Source organism: Selaginella moellendorffii, unplaced genomic scaffold (genome assembly GCF_000143415.4).
Source record: "Selaginella moellendorffii unplaced genomic scaffold, v1.0 SELMOscaffold_41, whole genome shotgun sequence".
Lineage (NCBI taxonomy): Eukaryota > Viridiplantae > Streptophyta > Lycopodiopsida > Selaginellales > Selaginellaceae > Selaginella > Selaginella moellendorffii.
This window is the reverse complement of record NW_003314302.1, coordinates 1,589,743-1,607,510: the sequence shown is the minus strand read 5'-3', so window position 1 is coordinate 1,607,510 and position 17,768 is coordinate 1,589,743. Positions and strand designations below refer to the sequence as shown.

The following is a 17,768-nucleotide window of genomic DNA, read 5'->3' as shown; positions in this document are numbered from 1 at the left end:
GCGCAAACAGAATATACCACAAATTTTAGGGCAACACCGACAGAATAAACTTAAAACACCACACAAAGGATATTCTTTCACACGCGACAGAATATGCCGCTTATTGTTCTTATTGTTTTTCTTCTTTTCCTCCTTACGCAGCTTGTTCCAGCACCAGGCGGCCAACCAGCTGCTTCAACTTGAGTGTTTCGATCGACTTGAGCTTGATGTCGCTCAAACTTTCCAGCTCCTGACGCTTGGGATCGATCGAGACTGCCAGAGGCCTTGGAACTGAAGACCACCAATCTGGCGATGGTGGCGATGGCGACGATCGCTCCTCCTCGGCCCGGAAAGTGTGATAGACCACAACATCTCCTCCACTTCCAAGTTCCTGGCGGCTACTTCCCACGCAAGAGTAGCCTCTGGGAACAAATCCCACACCCCAGGAGGAGCCACCATTTTTTTTCCCGGCTGCTCCACTGATCCCAGTCGCATAAAGTGCCAGCGAGAAGAAGCCCGGTTTGAAGCACCGCAAGACTCTGTCCACCAGGACCTGGAGATCAATCTCCCTCGGTCCATATCCCATGGTCTCAAAGCTCGCGTAGCTGAAACCATCCTCCGGAGTGACGTGAATCGTCGAGTAAGCGCCACCCTCGACGCTGTTCATGGAGTAGCCGCACGGATCGAAGGCGAAGTCGCAAATCCTGGCACCGGGGAGAAGACCATCAATCCCGGCAGCTCGAGTCATTCCCTCGGCCGAGCAATTCACGTCCTTGTAGAACTCGGTCGCCACCTTCCTGTCCAACTCCGTCATACACATCTCGAGCGTGAAACTTGGCTCGCTGCTGCCAAACTCGTCTTCCACCGCCGGTGCTACGTAGACGTGCCACTTCTGTGCCGAGGAAGAACTTCCAAGAACGTAGCCTCTTCCTCCGCTAAAGAAGCCGTCCAAAAACTCCACCTCGTCCGTGAAGTTGCGGTGAGGATAATCCTGCTCTGCCGGGAAGAAGAAACTCCCTCGCCGATACTTGCAGCACCGGACCGAGAGATCCAAACTCGAGGCCAGCTCCAGCAGAACCGGGATGCTCCTCAGCAGCTTGGTGGTGCCGCAAGTCTTGATCACCACCTTGAGTGGATAGACGAAGAGGCTCGACTCCGAGAGCACGTAGGAATCAAACTCGTCGCTGCTAAGCTGGGCCACTATCGTGCACTCGGCCGCCTTGAGCATCCTGTCAAGGCCTTCCCTGGAAACCGACCTCAAACCCGATGCCTCGCTGCTTGGACCATACGAGAATTCGATTTCCAGCCTCTTCTCGAATCCCTCGAAGCCAGTAGTTGCCACTGCTCCAACAGTAGCTGCCACTTCTTCCTGCTGGAGCCCCGCCACCCAAGCTACTTCCAGTCCCATGATGCTTCCCCAAGACCGCTAGAAGGACGAAGAAAAAAAAAATCTGGCTGCCTAGATCTATCTTCCCAACGCTAGCTAAATCTTACTGAGAGAAGCTCCTGGAAGGAATGTCAGGATGGTTTCCTCACGCACTGGGAAAGAAAAAAAAGAAAAAGTTAGAATTTTTCCTCGCGGAATCAGAAGAGATTGAGCTTACCACAGTGAATCCGGCACGCCGGAGCTTCTCGAAACCCCCGTTTGGCCGAACGTCCTCCACAACGTAGCCGAGAGGGATCTCGTATCGGAATTTGGAGTTTCTGTTACTACTACTACTGCTAGAATCGTCCTCGCCTCCCTTGGCGTCCATCACAACATGCCAAGATTTCTACAAAACACAAGACTAGCGCGAGTCAGAGAGATTGCCGCTGCTATGCCGCAGCGCCGCGCTTACCTGAAACGACGATCGCGAAGAAATCGAGCAAAAACGCTGCGCCGCCACAAAGAGGGGAAAAAAAGCGCACAATTCACAATAGGTAGGGCAAAACTAGCGAGAACGCGGGTCTTATAACAAAGTGAGGGCGACGCTTCGCATCGCAGCCGTTGGATCAAATCCACGCGGACCGTCAATATTTCCTTCTCCAGCACGTCAACACGCGAAGTGTGAGCGGCCACGTAGCTTCCAATTTCACCACGTGCTAGCAAACTGGAAGCGTGAAGTATCAAATCTTATTTCATAGCAATCGAAAATAAAAAACATTAGCAATTCCCAACGAAACATTGCATCATCAAGCACATTTTATATCAAACGCTACAAATGTGGAAGCATGTTTTATTTCATATGTGAAATAAAATATTAAGTCATAGAAACATATCAAATCAAAATCAATTGAAATCGATATATTTCATGTTAAATGTCAAGATTTGAGTAACTTCAAAATCAAATATTAATTAACAAGTCTTGCTCATTACTAAAGTATTCCCTCCAGTCTTAAGAAACTTGGAATTGGCTGCAAAGATGCAACCCTGGAGAATTCCTCGGTAAAATGGATACCATCCCAGATTATATAATCATTTGGATCGCACACCGTTTGAGTGCGGCAAAAGCATCCAAGCGTTGGATCTGGGGGAGATCCACATCTATACTTCGCACCGGGAGTTCCACAGCAAGCATCCAAAACCTTGACGAATCAAACGACCCAATAGTGCCATTGACCATTCCCAAATGATCCGAGTACCAATCCGGAACGAAGAATGATCAATCTGTATAGTTTGCTCGGAACTCGTCAACCAAATCCATTAGCTTTTGGTTGTAATAGATGCTCGGATTGTTGTAGAGCTTAGAACAACCAAGCTGATCATAATCCCCAGCACTAGTGAATGGCAAGGATGTTGCTTGTGCCAGATTAATAGAAGCACAACCTTGCGCTGGCAAACCCCAAATCAAGAAATTCATGGCACCATACTTGATAAGCTTTTGGATCCCTTCCTTGATAACTCTTAAGATGTTGGGAACAAGAATTTGCTCAATTGCAGTCTGATTGGAGTAGTAGAAGAGATTATATTTGTTGAAGTCGTTGCCACCCAATATAAAGCACGAGAGAAACCTTCTGGAGATGGCAAAAGATCCACGAATGAAGACTTATATTTCTACTGGACAAGCTTCTGGACACGCCTGTACTCGCCAATCCGGATCTCAAGCGCAAATGGATTCCTCCCCTGTGGAGGAACAACAAAAGATGCAGGAAAACTTGCAGTGCAGCCAGCATTTCCAAAGTTGATCCCTCGAGAGAAATTTGTACCATAGGTCGGAAGGATTGCATCTGGAGCTAGAGAGTGACCAAAAGCCTGGGAGACCATATCTAGAATGTTGACCTTGAGGGAAGTTTTGACGATATGGAAGATTGTTAGCAACACAAAGAGATGGAGTGGCAGTGCAAAGATTTCCAGTATCTGAAAGTGAATCAGTGAATACAAAGATCTCTGGAGCACATACTGCGTTAGCTGCAAGAGAAGAAAATGGGAGCAACATTAAAATCAAAGACAAAATATAAGAAACACAACCCATTTTCTTGTGAGATTCTCTGAATGAGATGTGAAGGTTTCTAAGACTGTCTTATATACTAGGTGAAACCTTTCTCAGGTTAGCAACACATATAATAATTTTACTATGATAAGATTGTTGTGATAGTCTATAATCTTAGAAATACAAAATAATATTTCATCTTTCCAAGGTTATGAACCACCATAATCTTGGAAATATGTTGGCAAATACAAAGATGAAAACCTTAATAGAAGTTCAATTTATTTACATAAATTAGACATTAGAATGTATGGTGTGGCATTCCTGGAGTCCAACTTGAGCAAAAACTCAAACACAATACTTCCCACATCCAGATTCTTCCATTTGCAGCAGGCACTGAGAAGAATTGTCCAAGTCACAGTAGTAGCCTCGAATGGCATCGTTTTTGCCATTGCCATGGCTTCTTCCAGTAGATTTGCACGTCCAAGAAGATCAACCATGCAGTGGAAGTGCTCTAGAGTTTGCTCCACTCCATACTCCGAGGATTTCATCGCTTGGAACAAGCTCCTGCCCGTGGCCACCATCCCCGTCCGGCCACACACGGAGAGGACGCACGAGAAAGTGATCCCATCGCCTCTCAAGCCTTCGTCGTGCATGGAGCCAAAGAGCTCCAAAACTCGAGCCGCGTCTCCCTGGTGGCTATAGCTCCCCAAGAGCGAGTTCCACAGACTCAAGTCCCTGCTGCTGCTGGCGAGAGCATCAAAGATCCTGTGAGAGCTGGCCGCCTTCCCACACTTCCCGTAGAACTCCACCAGAGATCTCTCAAGAATACTGCTGCTGCTTTTACTGCTGCTGCGAGGATCATCCCTGTTGATCGCTGCGTGAATGGCTCTGCCGCAGTCGAGAGCCACCAAACTTCCACAGGCCTTCAGTGCAGCGACGAACGAGCGAGCCACCGGAGCAAAGCCTGTTGAAGCTTCCATGAGGAAGAAGATGCTCAAGGCTAGCTCCGCCTCTCCATTCTCTGCGTAGCTGGCCACCAGAGAAGTCCAGGACACCACGCTGTGGCAAGGCATCCAGTCGAAAACTCTCCTGGAATCGGCTGGGCTGCCACACCTTGCGTAGAAATCCAGCAACGCGTTGACCACCATGACGTCGGAGTCGCATCCCGTTCGAGCAGCCTGGCTGTGGAGTTCCATCCCGGCCTCTAGTGACTTGACTTTCACGAGCTTCCCATCGATCGTTTTCGTTCCTTCTTCTCTGGTCGCCAAAGCAGCTCTGGAACTTAGCACGGCCACGAAGGTTGCTGCGTTTGGCGAGTCGCCTTGAGCTTCCATGCGCTCAAACATCTCCAAAGCCAGCTCGTTCTCGTCGTTCTCAAAGTATCCCAGTATCAGAGCGTTCCAGGCCACCACGTCGTGATCCACCATCATGTCGAAGACCTCTCGAGCTTCCAGAATCCTTCCGCAGTTCATGTATAAGTCGATCAGCGCAGTCGCCACGAAGATGTCCGAGAAGCAGCCGCAAGGCACTGCTTGAGCATGCATCGCAAACGCAGTCTCAAAGCACCTCAGCTTTACGGACTTTCCATCAGCGAGCTGTGTGGATTCTTCCCGGACAGCAGCACTGGAGCAAGCCGCTAGTGCAGCGACCAACACCCGAGAATCGCCGACGCAGCCTGTAAATCCTCCCATCCTCCCAAACAGCTCCAAAACTATCTCGTCTTCGCCAGCTTCCAAGTATCCCAGAATCAGTGACTTCCATGCGACTGCATTGTGATGTAGCATACCGTCGAAAACTCTGCGAGCATCTGCCAGGCTCCCACACTTCGAATACATATCCACCAATGCCCCCGCGAGAATGATATCGGACGCAAAGCCTTGCCTTTCGGCTTCCAAATGCAAAGCCGTGCATTTCTCCAAGCTCTTCGTCTTCACCACCCGGCCATAGATGAGTTCCCCAGCTTCTTTCGTAGCCAAAGCCGTATATGCCATCGTCAAGGCCAGAAGTGTTCTCGAGTTTGGCAGGCATTTTTCTAGCCGCATCCGCTGATAAGCTTCCAGTGCCAAGTCTGCTTCTTCGTTCTCCACGTAGCCGAGAAGCAAAGCGTTCCACGACACGGTGTCATGTCTCGGCATCCTGTCGAAGCACTTCTGCGCCTCCGCTAGGCTCCCACACTTCGCGTACATATCGATTGCCGCAGTCAAGAGAAAGACGTCCTTTCCACAGCCACTCTCCTCAGCCATGGAGACGATCTCTCGCCCTCTGTTCAAGCTTCTCGTTTTAACATCCTTCCCGCTGAGATCTCCCAAAGTTGGCTGCTCTTGAGACGCCAGACTAGCACAGGCCATAATCCCGGTGACAAAAATCCTGGCATCTGGAACGGTACAACACTTCTTCATTAGGAGGCCAAAGAGTTCCAGAGCGACAGCACTCTGGGAGTTTTCTACGTACCCCTGGATGAGCGAAGTCCACGACACTAAAGTTGGAGCCGGGATCCTGTCGAACACCTTTCGAGCGTTTGGCATGCTTCCACACTTGGCGTACATGTCCACCAGGCTGTTTGCCAGAAATATATCCCCGTCACAGCAGCTCTTCACCGCGTGCAAGTGTATAGCTCTCCCCGTTTCCAGAATCTTTTCTCCCTGGCTTGCTGCTAAGTTTCCACAGGCCATGGTGGCGGCGAGGAAAGTTTTAGCGTTCGCAACCAAGCTAGAACCTTGTCGGAAGGACGAGTAGATCTCCAAAGCAAGCTCGCTATGGCCATTCTCGACGTATCCCACGATCAGTGCGTTCAGGGAGCCAATGTCGTGATTTTCCATGGTATCAAAAACCTGTCGAGCGTCAACCATGCTTCCACACCTGGAGTACATGTCGAGAAGTCCAGTCGCCATGAAGAAATTCTCCTGGCAATCTCTTCCTCTTTTCCACGCCTGCGAGTGAAGATCCATTCCCTTCTCCAGTGACTTTAGCTTGACGAGCTTCCCCTCTAGTGATTTTCCAGCTTCTCTGGAAGCCAAACTTGAGCAAGCCATGAATGCCGCCAGGAACGTCCTGGCATTTCCCTCGCAGCCTTTCTCTCCCATTCCGGCAAAAAATTCCAATGCGAGCTCGCTCTCGCCATTCTCGACATACCCAAGGAGAAGAGCGTTCCAAGACACCACGTCGCGACTGGCCATGGCGTCGAAAACTTGGCGAGCATCTGCCATGCTTCCACATTTTGCGAAGCAATCCACCAGCGCTGTTGCCACGAAGACATTCGAGGCGCTGCCGCTGGCGATCGCCTCGCGTTGGAGTCTCTTTCCACCCGGAAGATCTTTTGCCCTGGCGCAGGATTTCAATCCGGCAAGCAGTCTCCCGATGCGACCGTCTCGCGATCCCTGTTCCAATGTCGATCTAGAACTCACCGATCGAAGCTGAACGAGGAGCCGCCGCTGGAATCGCCTCTGGGAGATTTGCCCTGGCGATACGACCATAAGAACCCTAATTTTTCGCGCTTAAATGAGAATTTTAAAAACTAGGAACTAGGGTTTACAAAGAGTGCTTCTTGGCTATGGCGCTCTTGTGGTTTCGAAAGGGGCTGAGGCTCCACGACAATCCATCGCTGGAAGCCGCGTGCCATGGCTCGCGAAATGTGTATCCAGTCTTTGTTTTGGATCCTTGGTTCTTGGCGCCGGATCCAAGAGCGTCATCGCCAGGGTCTGCTCGAGTTGGGATCAATCGCATCCAGTTCTTGCTCGAGAGCTTGCAGGATCTGGATCGAAATTTGAGCTCCCGGGGAAGTAAGCTCCTGCTCGTCCACGGCAATCCAATCCAAGTAATTCCAGAGCTTCTTGACAAGGTGGAGTCTTCTTTCTTTTTTGTTCTTGAAAGCAGCCTCGTATTATTTTTTTCCAGTGGAGAATCAGGAAGTTGTGCTTTGAATTTGACACGGAACCCTATGCATTGGATCGAGATGCTAAGATCAAGGTAGAACTCCTGGCTCATCTCATCTTGCTTTTTTTTTTTTTCTTTTCTCGAGAGTTCTTACTGTTTCAAAGAACAGGAGCATGCTAAAGACAAAGGAATTGAGCTCCACTGTCCTGTGAGCCACACTATTTTCAATCCAGATCTTCTGATAGCGAAGGTGACGACTTCATTCCCTTCTTGTTTACTAATATTTTGTGGTTTTCTCTATCAGAATGGTGGCAAGGCACCTCTAACCTTCCAATCCTTCTGCAAAAACCTTGTTCCAGCCACAAAGCCAATTGGAAATGGTCCATCTGCGATTCCTCCGACTGGTGATCTTCATGGGATCAAAGTGGTCCCAGTTCCAACACTTGAGGAGCTCGGTTATGCCGATTTTCACGAGGTTTATGATTTTATTTTAATTTTTTTTCCTCCTGATTTACTTCTTGCTAAATCGCTCTTTGTGTGTTTAAAAGGATTTTTCTCCGTTTCGTGGTGGCGAAACTGTAGCACTAACTCGGTTGGAGGATAGTCTTGCGAACGAGGTACTAACTTCTCAAACTTTGCTTCAATGTTTTCAAAAATTCTTTTTCTTTGCAAGTAGAAGTGGGTATGCGAATTCGAGAAGCCCAAAGGAGATCCAACTGCGTTTATAAAGCCTGCGACCACGGTTCTTTCTCCATACTTGAAGGTTCACGAAATATAGGCACCGGTTCAAATATCTCTCTTTCTCACTCCACACAGTTTTTTGCGTAGTTTGGCTGTCTTTCCTCCCGGCTTGTCTACTCTCGCGTTAAGGAGGTCTATTCCAGGGCGAAGTCGTTTACGAGTCCTCCAGTTTCTTTGGAAGCTCAGGTAAGCAAAGTTTAGTGCATTATTATCAAGTAGATTCCGTGAGCCTCTTTCGCTCAGCTCTTGTGGCGGGAGTTCTTCTATACTGCTGCATATGCTACTGCGAATTTTGACAAGATGGTTGGGAACCCCATTTGCAAGCAAGTAAAATCCTTCATCTTCTCTTTTTTTAATTGCTCTAAGCTTTGGTTCGATCAATCCATAACTTTGGTCTAGATCCCTTGGAAGGACGACGATGAACTTTTGAGTGCTTGGAGAGATGGACGTACTGGTTATCCCTGGATAGACGCTGCCATGACACAGGTCTCTTTCTACTCCATCTTCTTCTTTACTAAACACTTTTGTTTTTTCCTTTCTTTTCTGCTGATTTTAGTTACGAAAATGGGGATGGATGCACCATCTAGCTCGTCATGCAGTCGCTTGTTTCTTAACAAGGGGTGATATGGTAAGTGTTTTCTCTTTTACCTTACTGGTCATTACAACATTCCTTCAAATTTGGACAGTTTGTATACTGGGAGAAAGGCCGAGATGTCTTCGATAGGCTTTTGATTGACGCCGATTGGTCTATCAACAATGGTAACTGGCTTTGGCTCTCAGCTTCTGCGTTTTTCAATCAGGTATTAAAACCTTTCAATTCTTGCTTCCTCCTCTTACTGTGCTCAATTCCAGTACCATCGAATTTACTCCCCAATCACGTTTGCAAAGAAATACGATCGTCAAGGGAACTATATCAAGCATTTTCTCCCCGTTCTAAAAGGCAAGTCGAAATAATCTCCTGTCAAAACACTAAACCAAAGGACGACGTTTAGATATGCCGCAGGAGTTTATCTACGAGCCATGGAAAGCTCCAGCTGAGATTCAGAGGAAAGCAAAGTGCATCATCGGGAAAGACTATCCAACACCTGGTAAATCATTCTTAAACTTTTGGCTAAGCTCCTTGCCTTGTTGCATCCAGTGCTCGATCATGCTGCTGCCAGTAAAATCTGTCGGGAGAGAATGGGAGCGGCGTATGCTCTAAGCAAATCGTCGCATGGGAATGTCTCGCGGGAACAAGTAGATGAATTGCAAGACACGCTCACCGATGTTCCGACTAGTAGCACCTCTAAGAACAAGAGACAAAAGCAATCAAGGATAACAGATTATTCAGCCTAATTTAATAAAACTCATAAGACATGCCCTTGGTACTGATGACGGCACTAGAAAGAAAAAATACTAAACGTATTTGTAAAGGAAAAGGTGGAAAGAATATTATCATCTAGGAAAAGGTGCCTTAGCAGTATATAATGAGGCTAGTTTAAGGGCTAACTAGACTTTCGAGAGAAGATCTATGGCGCTTGGGTGTGGTGTAGAGATGCTTGGTGATCACCTGTGGATGAATAAGATGGACTTCACATGGGCAGCAAACGAATCGTGCAAAGAGAGAGCCTGGTATTTGCAAGAGGAAGAGCTGCTCTACAAGCTCTTTGGCGAAGTGGAGTCGCGAGTAGCTAATGATGATGAGGAAGGTTGGGAGCGCGTTTCTGGGAGTGGAAAGACGAGTTCCGTGGATGAGGATTTCATGCGAGAGGAGGAGGAGCTTTCTTTGCTCTTTGAGGAAGTGGCCTGGAAGGCAAACCATGAGGTGGGCGATGATGAAGAAAACTCGACGATTCTGAGAGAGGTGATGGAGCTGCTTGGTCTCACAAGCAAAAGGATTTCCAAACTGTAAATCTCATCTATAGATGTTAAAAACCAAAGAAGTGCTTTCTAGCAGTAAGACACGACATTTGAAAGTCAAATGGATTGCAATCTTGCGGTTAGAAACCCGTAGAATTTCTAGAGTGATTTCTTAGAAACATGATGCGCTCGTAGTGATCTGTTTGTAAGCCAGCAAATCCAACTTAGTCCTAGACTATCAACGCGATTTTCATCGCGTTCCCCAGCCGACAAAGGCTTTCCTAAACGAAGATTAGGCACATTAGGAAGAATGGGAACTTTAAACGAAAGGAATTCCAATGAAAACTCCACTGTATAGAAAGAGACATCAAGTCAAAGAGAACGTAGCGCAGCCGCAATCGGGGTTATAGCAAAGTCGCCAAGGTCTGAGCCTATGGCATATCGGGACGTTCAATGCAGTGGAGCCTTTTGTCAGCATATGGTGTATCGAGAATTGCTTGGGCGCAGAGAACAAATTTTATGGAGGTCACACGAAAAAGAAACGCTGCTGATCTTTTGTACAACAAGGTTAGTGCTGTGCAATCGTAAGAAGCCCCTTTGCTCCTCTTTGCTCCTCGGGATCTACGCATATAAGACCGTATCACCTCGTGCTTGTTGACATGTTCCAATGCATCTCTCCACCGTCACAGCAGGATTACAGTCACCTGTCCAGGGCGTTTCGAAGCAAAAGAGATGCTGCAAGCTGTGACTTCAAGAGAATGATTTGGCCACTAAAACAACGAGAAAGATGTTTTGGTAAGCAACTTTGCTTCATTTTCATTGTTTCTATTCTATCCTAGTGATTGTTTTCACATTGATTTTGTAGGCCCGGGATGAGGAGCCTGGATGAAGTGGATGAACTTGACGTTAAGTTCCGAACACATAATGGAAACGTACTAGTAGATCCCAAGCTCAATAAGTGACATAAAAAGAGCCTCAAGGTCCAGTTCTGCCTGTTTATTGTGGAGTGCAGGAAAGAAAAGGAAGATGGAGCAATTTATCATGTGTTAATTAATACAGTTTTGAGTTTATCTTCTAATGCTTTTTTTGTTGGCACATATTGCCATCTACATTTGCATCATATGGCAGAGTTAGTTTTCATTTTTTTATAGCAATAGCCATACACATATATATGTATGGGACGAGGCAAACTTAATTATGTGTGTGGGTGATCTCGAGATTGAGTTATAATTATTATGGGTGGTGTCAATTTAAGTTTTTGACCTTATCCTTAGTATGGATTAGTTGCGGCATAATTATGTCAACTTTGAAATTTTTCCCCCTTATCTTATACTTTTTTATAATTCATTTTTGCATCAATTATCATCTGTTAAACAAAATGACAATTTCAAATATATACCCTCTTCTTCACACTATTGATCTCCTGGATTGTTTAGGGAGAAGTCGTTAGTTTACCAAATTAGATTTTGTTTCTAAGTACTACCAAATGCTAATGGCCAAGGAAAATATTCTCAAAATTACTTTTCATATGCCATTTGGTTTGTAAAAGGTTTTAGTGATGCCATTTGGGTTGAACAATAATTTAGCAACTTTCTAGTAGATGATGGATGAGGTTCTTTGGGATATGCTAAAAGTGATTGTTGATTTTATACATGATATTTTAATCCACTTAAAGGGGACGTGAAAGGAACACGGCTATGATGTTTATAAGGTGTTAGGATTTATTATGGGAAGTTGGTTTAAAGCTGAAGCGATCAAAATGTGTGTTTAGGTCTAAGGACACAACTTATATTGGGTACTATAATTTTCATAAAGGTTTGTAAGTTGATCATGACAAACTTATAGCTATTTTTTAGCTCCCTACTCCAAAATATGTAAATGATATGTAATGTTTTTAGGTAAGGTGCAATATCTCAACTATTTTGTTGATCATCTTTTTGATTATACTGCACTATTACAAACATTGTTAAAGTTGATAACATCATCTTTCATTTGGCCCATGAATTGTGAACAAATATTTATGAATCTTAAAGAGTTGTTGACGACTCCTCTAGTTTTTGCATATCCTAATTACATTTGACCTTTTATTTTGCACATGGATGCTTTTGATATCCTCTTGGAAGTATGTTGATGCAAGAGAGCCTGAGTGTTCCTAATTAGTGCCATCCTATTACATATATTAGCCGACATTACAATTAGTAAAGGTAAACTACTCCATGATAGAGGAGTATTTAGCAATAACTTAGGGTTTCAAGAAACTTCATGCATATCTACATGGTTATCAGACATTACTAAAATATGATCATATTGCAATTACTTCATTATTAAAATGGAACTACTCAATGGGCTTTCAAACTTTAAATATATAATTTTGATCTTGTTCATCACTCGAGGACTTCTATGGCTAATGCTAATGCTCTTTCTCAATTTCCTCTTCCTTCTTCACTTTTTTCTCATGTTTATGACAAATCTATTATTTTAGCATTTATGGATTTTTTGGATAATGATTCTATACTGTCAACAGTTGTTGTATTTAATGTTTAATGTCCACAAGGTGTGGAGCAAAATTTACCTTCTTTTGACAAGGTTCGTGAGGCTTAAAAGGTTAACCCATGGATCTAAAGGCTTCGTAATGAGTTTGAGAATTATATATCACTTGATGATGACTTGTGATTTCGACATTTACATTCTTAATATCGCCTTAAGGACGACCTTCTTTATTTTGTGGGGAGGGATCCTAATGATTATTTAGAGCTGGTGTTGCTTTTGATATTTATTCCATGCTTTCTCTATACTTACCATGATTCTCCTATTGTAAGTAGGTATATGGGAAATTGTCATATAATAGAGAAGTTGCACAAGTCTTTGGCTAAAGATACAACATGATGTTATCTGGTATATACATAATTGCATTTAGTGCCAAATTCATAATACTCCCCCTCATGTTATTGAAGAACAGTTAGGGTCAATTGTAATTTCCTATTTGTTTAAGTTGGTGGCATTTTATCTTATGAGGCATTTTCCACAGTTGATTGCTAGCAATAAGCATATTATTATTGCTTTTGACTATCTAATTCAATGAGTGGAAGTTAGTGCTCTTATTAGTGCATTTGCAACTGTTATTAGATATTTCTTTTTCAATCAAGTGATGTTTTAACATTCCTGTCCAGAACGAATTCTTTCAGATAATAGTCATATATTCATAGTTGAGGCATTTTACTTTTTAACATCTCAGTTGGAGATACACCACACTTCCACAAATGCTTATCATCCAACGATAGATGGTTTAGTGAAATAGCTTATTCCGACCTTCAAAGGGATAATCGCGAAGTACATGAATTTTTAACATTTGAATTGGGATGGTTATTTGCCTTCTTTTCAATATGCGTATGTCATAGGGTGCAAAGTTATGTCGGTGCTTCACCATATAAACTTTTATATGATCATGATTCGATATTGCCAGCGGAGTTAAGTTTACCTTTGCAATTACCACAAGTTACTGATGTTAGGTCTTAGGATTAATATTTGATAAGCATTCTTCCACTTGTCTAAGCAAAGTCTATTGAACACTTTGGCTACATACAAATAGGACAATAACAATCCTACAACTCCTATTATTGTCCACTTACAAAGTACAAAGTGGATGTTTTTATATTAGCATGTTTTCCCAATCTTACGGTATATGGTTTATCTAAGGGGTTTTTTGCTTAGTGGAAGGGACCATATCAGGTGTTGTGGCAAATTGGATCACAAGTTTATAAGATTTAGAATGACATTCAACAAATTGATCCTCCAAAAATTATGCATGTACAACAACTAAAAGGCTTCATACAAAGAAATTAAGACCAATTAATACCATCTATAGATCCACTGATACTTCCTTATAATGTTCCTCCAAATCCCAATATGTTAACTAGTGAACCCTGATTACCTTCCATCCTTTCAAGAGGAGGGGATGATATGGTCTAAGTGAATGGTTACAATGCTGTATATTAATATTAATGGCCATACAGTGTACTTAAATTTTAATAATTGTCAAATTGGTTTCAATTCAAACCACTCACTCCAATATATATAAGCTAACGTTTTTGGGCTAATTGATATGCACATTTTTATATTCCATTTCCATATTCAATAGACTCACATCAATAAATATTTAGCAAATCTTTAAATATATTCTATAAACCAAGTAATATGTTTCCTATAAACCTTCTTCCACCTTGAAGTGTTATGTATATAGTAAGGGAAAGACCCTTCTGGAAATATAGATGTTTTTCATATAATTTATCATGTTTGGGTATTATAATTTGTCATTTGTATACATTAAACATATTTTGACATGCAGTATATTCTAATTATAAAAAAAAAAGTCATTTTAGAGGGATGCTTTAAATTTCTAAATTGTTAAAACTATTAATATTGATTCAAGGAAAGGTATACATTGATAACTTCTGTTACTTAGAAGCTGAGGGACAACTTAGTGACATAGTCTCAGCTCCAATTGCTACCGGGCTATGGAGATCCAGCCCTTGGTACTGGAGCCAGGAACTTCTCACAGTGTGACTCGCTGCTGGACAGAAGTCTGCTGAGCACCTTTCCAGACATCCAGGTATATAAGTTTGTAAGGTTCATTAAAGGTCCAAGCCAAAAGGCCAGCGAAGTTGATCAAAGAATTGCCAGTAGTACCTCTTTGATTGATTTTAGATATAAGGTCAGTTTCTTGGCATCGCTAAAAAAACCTTATACTAAACACAAGTATATTTGTAAAGGAGAAGGTAGAAAGAATATTATCAAGGTGCCTTAGCAGTATATAACGAGACTAGTTTAAGGGCTAACTAGACTTTCGAGAGAAGATCTATGGCGCTTGGGTGTGGTGTAGAGATGCTTGGTGATCACCTGTGGATGAATAAGACGGACTTCACATGGAATCGTGCAAAGAGAGAGCCTGGTATTTGCAAGAGGAAGAGCTGCTCTACAAGCTCTTTGGCGAAGTGGAGTCGCGAGTAGCTAATGATGATGAGGAAGGCTGGGAGCGCGTTTCTTGGAAAGACGAGTTCCGTGGATGAGGAGTTCATGCGAGAGGAGGAGGAGCTTTCTTCGCCCTTTGTGGAAGGCAAACCATGAGGTGGGCGATGAAGAAGAAAACTCGACGATTCTGAGAGAGGTGATGGAGCTGCTTGGTCTCACAAGCAAAAGGATTTCCAAACTGTAAATCTCATCTAGAGGTGTTAAAACCAAAGAAGTGATTTCTAGCGGTAACTTTCTAGACACGACATTTGAAAATGAATTGCAATCTTGCCTCGATTGGAAACCCGTAGAATTTCTAGAGTGATTTCTTAGAAACATGATGAGCTCGTAGTGATCTGTTTGTAAGCCAGCAAATCCAACTTAGTCCAAAGGAAACTTTGTGGCGATTTTGATCGCGTTCCCCAGCCTAGTTTCTTGACAAAGGCTTTCCTAAACGAAGATTAGGCACTTTAGAAAGAATGGGAACTTTAAACTTGCAATCACGAAAGACGAAAACTTCACTGTAGAGAAAGAGACATCAAGTCAAAGAGAGCGTACTGGATCATCTAGGTTCTCTACGAATGAAACCAGAAATTAAAAGATCTAGCCCTATCAAAACGGAGGGATCCATTGAGAATTGCTTGGGCTCAGAGAACAAATTTTATGGAGGTCTCATGAAAAAAGAAACGCTGCTGATCTTTTGTACAACACTGTGCAATTGTAAGAAGCCTCAGGATCTACGCATATAAGACCGTATCACCTCGTGCTTGTTGACATGTTCCAATGCATCTCTGCACCATCACAGCAGGATTACACTCACCTGTCCAGGGCGTTTCGAAGCAAAAGAGATGCTGCAAGCTGTGAAGCGCCTTCAAGAGAATGATTTGGCCACTAATACAACGAGAAATATGTTCTGATAAGCAACTTTGCTTCATTTTCATTGTTTCTATACTAGTGATTGTTTTCACATTGATTATGTAGGCCCAGGATGAGGAGCCTAGCAAGGAGGTCAGGAGCTCGGTTGTGCATTAAATAACATATTTTGATTGTAGTTTTGAACTGTTTCTCAAAGTGATTACGAGGATGAAGCAAATGAACTTGATGTTAAGTTCCGAACACATAACCGAAACGTACTAGTAGATCCCAACCTCAATAAGCAACATAAAGAGACCCTCAAGGCCCAGTTCTGCCTGTTTATCGTGGAGTACAGGAAAGAAAAGGAAGATGTAGCAATTTACCAAGTGCTATTTCTTTGCTTTTGATCAACTATTTCCTCTAGAATGCTGGTTCTGCCTGAGTTGAGATGCAGAGAAAAATTACTGCTGGACACTATGATAGAATATATTTGCAATCTTTGGTGGTCGATACTACACTTGATGTGCATAATTTAAAAGGGCAAAGGTTTTTACCATTCAATTTCTCCAGTTTCCTGACTTCTATGGATCCTTGAACCCTATATTGCAGTGCTTGTATGGCAGCTTCCCGGTCCTGCTACTTGTAGCAAGCTTGGACATTGTCCTAGAATGCCTGAGTTGATTGGGTATAAATCATCTTCGGCTTTGCATGATTTTGACACACTTTGGACATCACAGATGAATTGCAAAACACGCTCACTGATGTTCCTAGTAGCAGCGCTAAGAACAAGGATAACAGACTATTCAGCTTAATTTAATAAAATTCATACTTAAACTTCTTATAAATAGTATATCATGTGTTTTATTAATGTTATTATTGTTAATTATAAAATGTCCAAAACGTGATTTGCTTTACCAAGCAATTAAATTAGGCTAACAGGCTTGATATGGATTGTCTATTTTGCTAGTCATGTTGAATTGACCAGATTGTGCTAATAGATTGATGATAGACAACCACTTTTTTGCATTAATAAAGTTTTTAGTGAGAATTAGTAATCACTTGCAAATTCAAGCCAAGGGTTTAGCAGCCTCTAAACCCTGAAAACAAGAGAATAGTCTCTTTAAAAATGTATAATTTACTGGTCATTTATGAATATATATATAATATTGTGAGTGTTTGGGAAGGTATATTAATTGGGATCTAAACCACAGAATAAATTCAATCTCAAATAGATGGTCCACTATTTATGGTGTTATATATATATATATATATATATACACACACATACATATATACATATATAGAAAATTTGAAGAAGTTAAGTCTAACAAAACATCTAGAGCTTCAATTGGGCACTATCGCAAGAATATAAAACTCTCATAGGACCATCAATATATACAACATAATTGTTGACAACCATGATAGAAATAAAATTTACAATTATAACATGAACATCAGCTAATAACAAAATCCTAATTGAAACCTCAAATACAACTGCTAAACACTCAAATAAACCACTCCATACTAAAATAAGGGACTTTAAAGGCAATTGTAATCCATTAATTACCACTGTAACAAATGATAAATTCCATCACTACATTTTCCCTTTTATTAGCCTTTGAAATCATTGTTAACTTATATATATGACCATCAACAAAGTTATTTTTGTGTCTTCTCTACAATCAACTTTTGAGAGTTAAGATTTATAACTTTTATCCTTATCTAACACCATATATAAAAGGTTGGATTCACTCCATTTGTTATCCATATCCTTTTTATCCCCTTTTTGAAAGAAAAAAAATTCAAAAGCACCAATTTCATTTAAACTTGCCATATTTGTCCTCACTTTACAATTTATGTTAGATTATACTTTATTACTATATTTATTCAACCTCACTATTGTAAGTAACTAAAGAGAATGATTTGAAAAGTGATTTATAAGGGTTCAAATATAAAAAGAAAAAGCCTATTAATAAGAGTGTACCCTTTTTTCAATCAATCTAAGATCTTAGAATATTTATGGTTAAACATCTTTGAGTTTGAATAATATTGGTTTGAGTGACC

General features: G+C 42.5%; 5 protein-coding genes across 6 annotated transcripts; 2 read left to right on the top strand and 3 right to left on the bottom strand.

Moving 5' to 3' along the window:
* Positions 1 to 47: 47 nt before the first annotated feature.
* LOC9634525 (S-adenosylmethionine decarboxylase proenzyme) lies at positions 48 to 1,901 on the bottom strand. The gene is made up of 3 exons (XM_002979470.2): positions 1,818 to 1,901; positions 1,584 to 1,751; positions 48 to 1,518 (listed from the first exon to the last, which is right to left on the bottom strand). The coding sequence occupies exon 3, from the start codon at positions 1,385 to 1,387 to the stop codon at positions 134 to 136; it is 1,254 nt and encodes a 417-aa protein (XP_002979516.2). The 5' UTR covers positions 1,388 to 1,518; positions 1,584 to 1,751; positions 1,818 to 1,901; the 3' UTR covers positions 48 to 133.
* Positions 1,902 to 3,608: 1,707 nt separating this feature from the next.
* LOC112349692 (pentatricopeptide repeat-containing protein At2g13600-like) lies at positions 3,609 to 5,951 on the bottom strand. Its single transcript, XM_024684575.1, has 2 exons — positions 5,841 to 5,951; positions 3,609 to 5,763 (listed from the first exon to the last, which is right to left on the bottom strand). The coding sequence occupies exon 2, from the start codon at positions 5,735 to 5,737 to the stop codon at positions 3,668 to 3,670; it is 2,070 nt and encodes a 689-aa protein (XP_024540343.1). The 5' UTR covers positions 5,738 to 5,763; positions 5,841 to 5,951; the 3' UTR covers positions 3,609 to 3,667.
* Positions 5,833 to 6,862, bottom strand: LOC112349670 (pentatricopeptide repeat-containing protein At1g11290, chloroplastic-like). The gene is made up of 2 exons (XM_024684483.1): positions 5,925 to 6,862; positions 5,833 to 5,842 (listed from the first exon to the last, which is right to left on the bottom strand). Exons 1-2 carry the CDS (start codon positions 6,860 to 6,862, stop codon positions 5,833 to 5,835), a joined length of 948 nt encoding a protein of 315 aa, XP_024540251.1.
* A 76-nt stretch (positions 6,863 to 6,938) lies between these two features.
* On the top strand, positions 6,939 to 9,450 carry LOC9635159 ((6-4)DNA photolyase). 2 transcript variants are annotated; one of them, XM_024684577.1, is made up of 14 exons: positions 6,939 to 7,227; positions 7,284 to 7,355; positions 7,435 to 7,512; positions 7,567 to 7,737; positions 7,811 to 7,879; positions 7,939 to 8,025; positions 8,091 to 8,189; positions 8,247 to 8,330; positions 8,403 to 8,489; positions 8,560 to 8,631; positions 8,690 to 8,803; positions 8,856 to 8,943; positions 8,996 to 9,091; positions 9,142 to 9,450. In XM_024684577.1, exons 1-14 carry the CDS (start codon positions 6,940 to 6,942, stop codon positions 9,336 to 9,338), a joined length of 1,602 nt encoding a protein of 533 aa, XP_024540345.1. In that variant the 5' UTR covers position 6,939; the 3' UTR covers positions 9,339 to 9,450. The 2 variants fall into 2 exon arrangements, with proteins under 2 accessions (XP_024540345.1, XP_024540344.1); XM_024684576.1 differs by having other exon boundaries at positions 7,432 to 7,512.
* A 63-nt stretch (positions 9,451 to 9,513) lies between these two features.
* Positions 9,514 to 15,054, top strand: LOC112349669. Its single transcript, XM_024684482.1, has 2 exons — positions 9,514 to 9,795; positions 14,956 to 15,054. The coding sequence occupies exons 1-2, from the start codon at positions 9,514 to 9,516 to the stop codon at positions 15,052 to 15,054; spliced, it is 381 nt and encodes a 126-aa protein (XP_024540250.1).
* Positions 15,055 to 17,768: the final 2,714 nt, after the last annotated feature.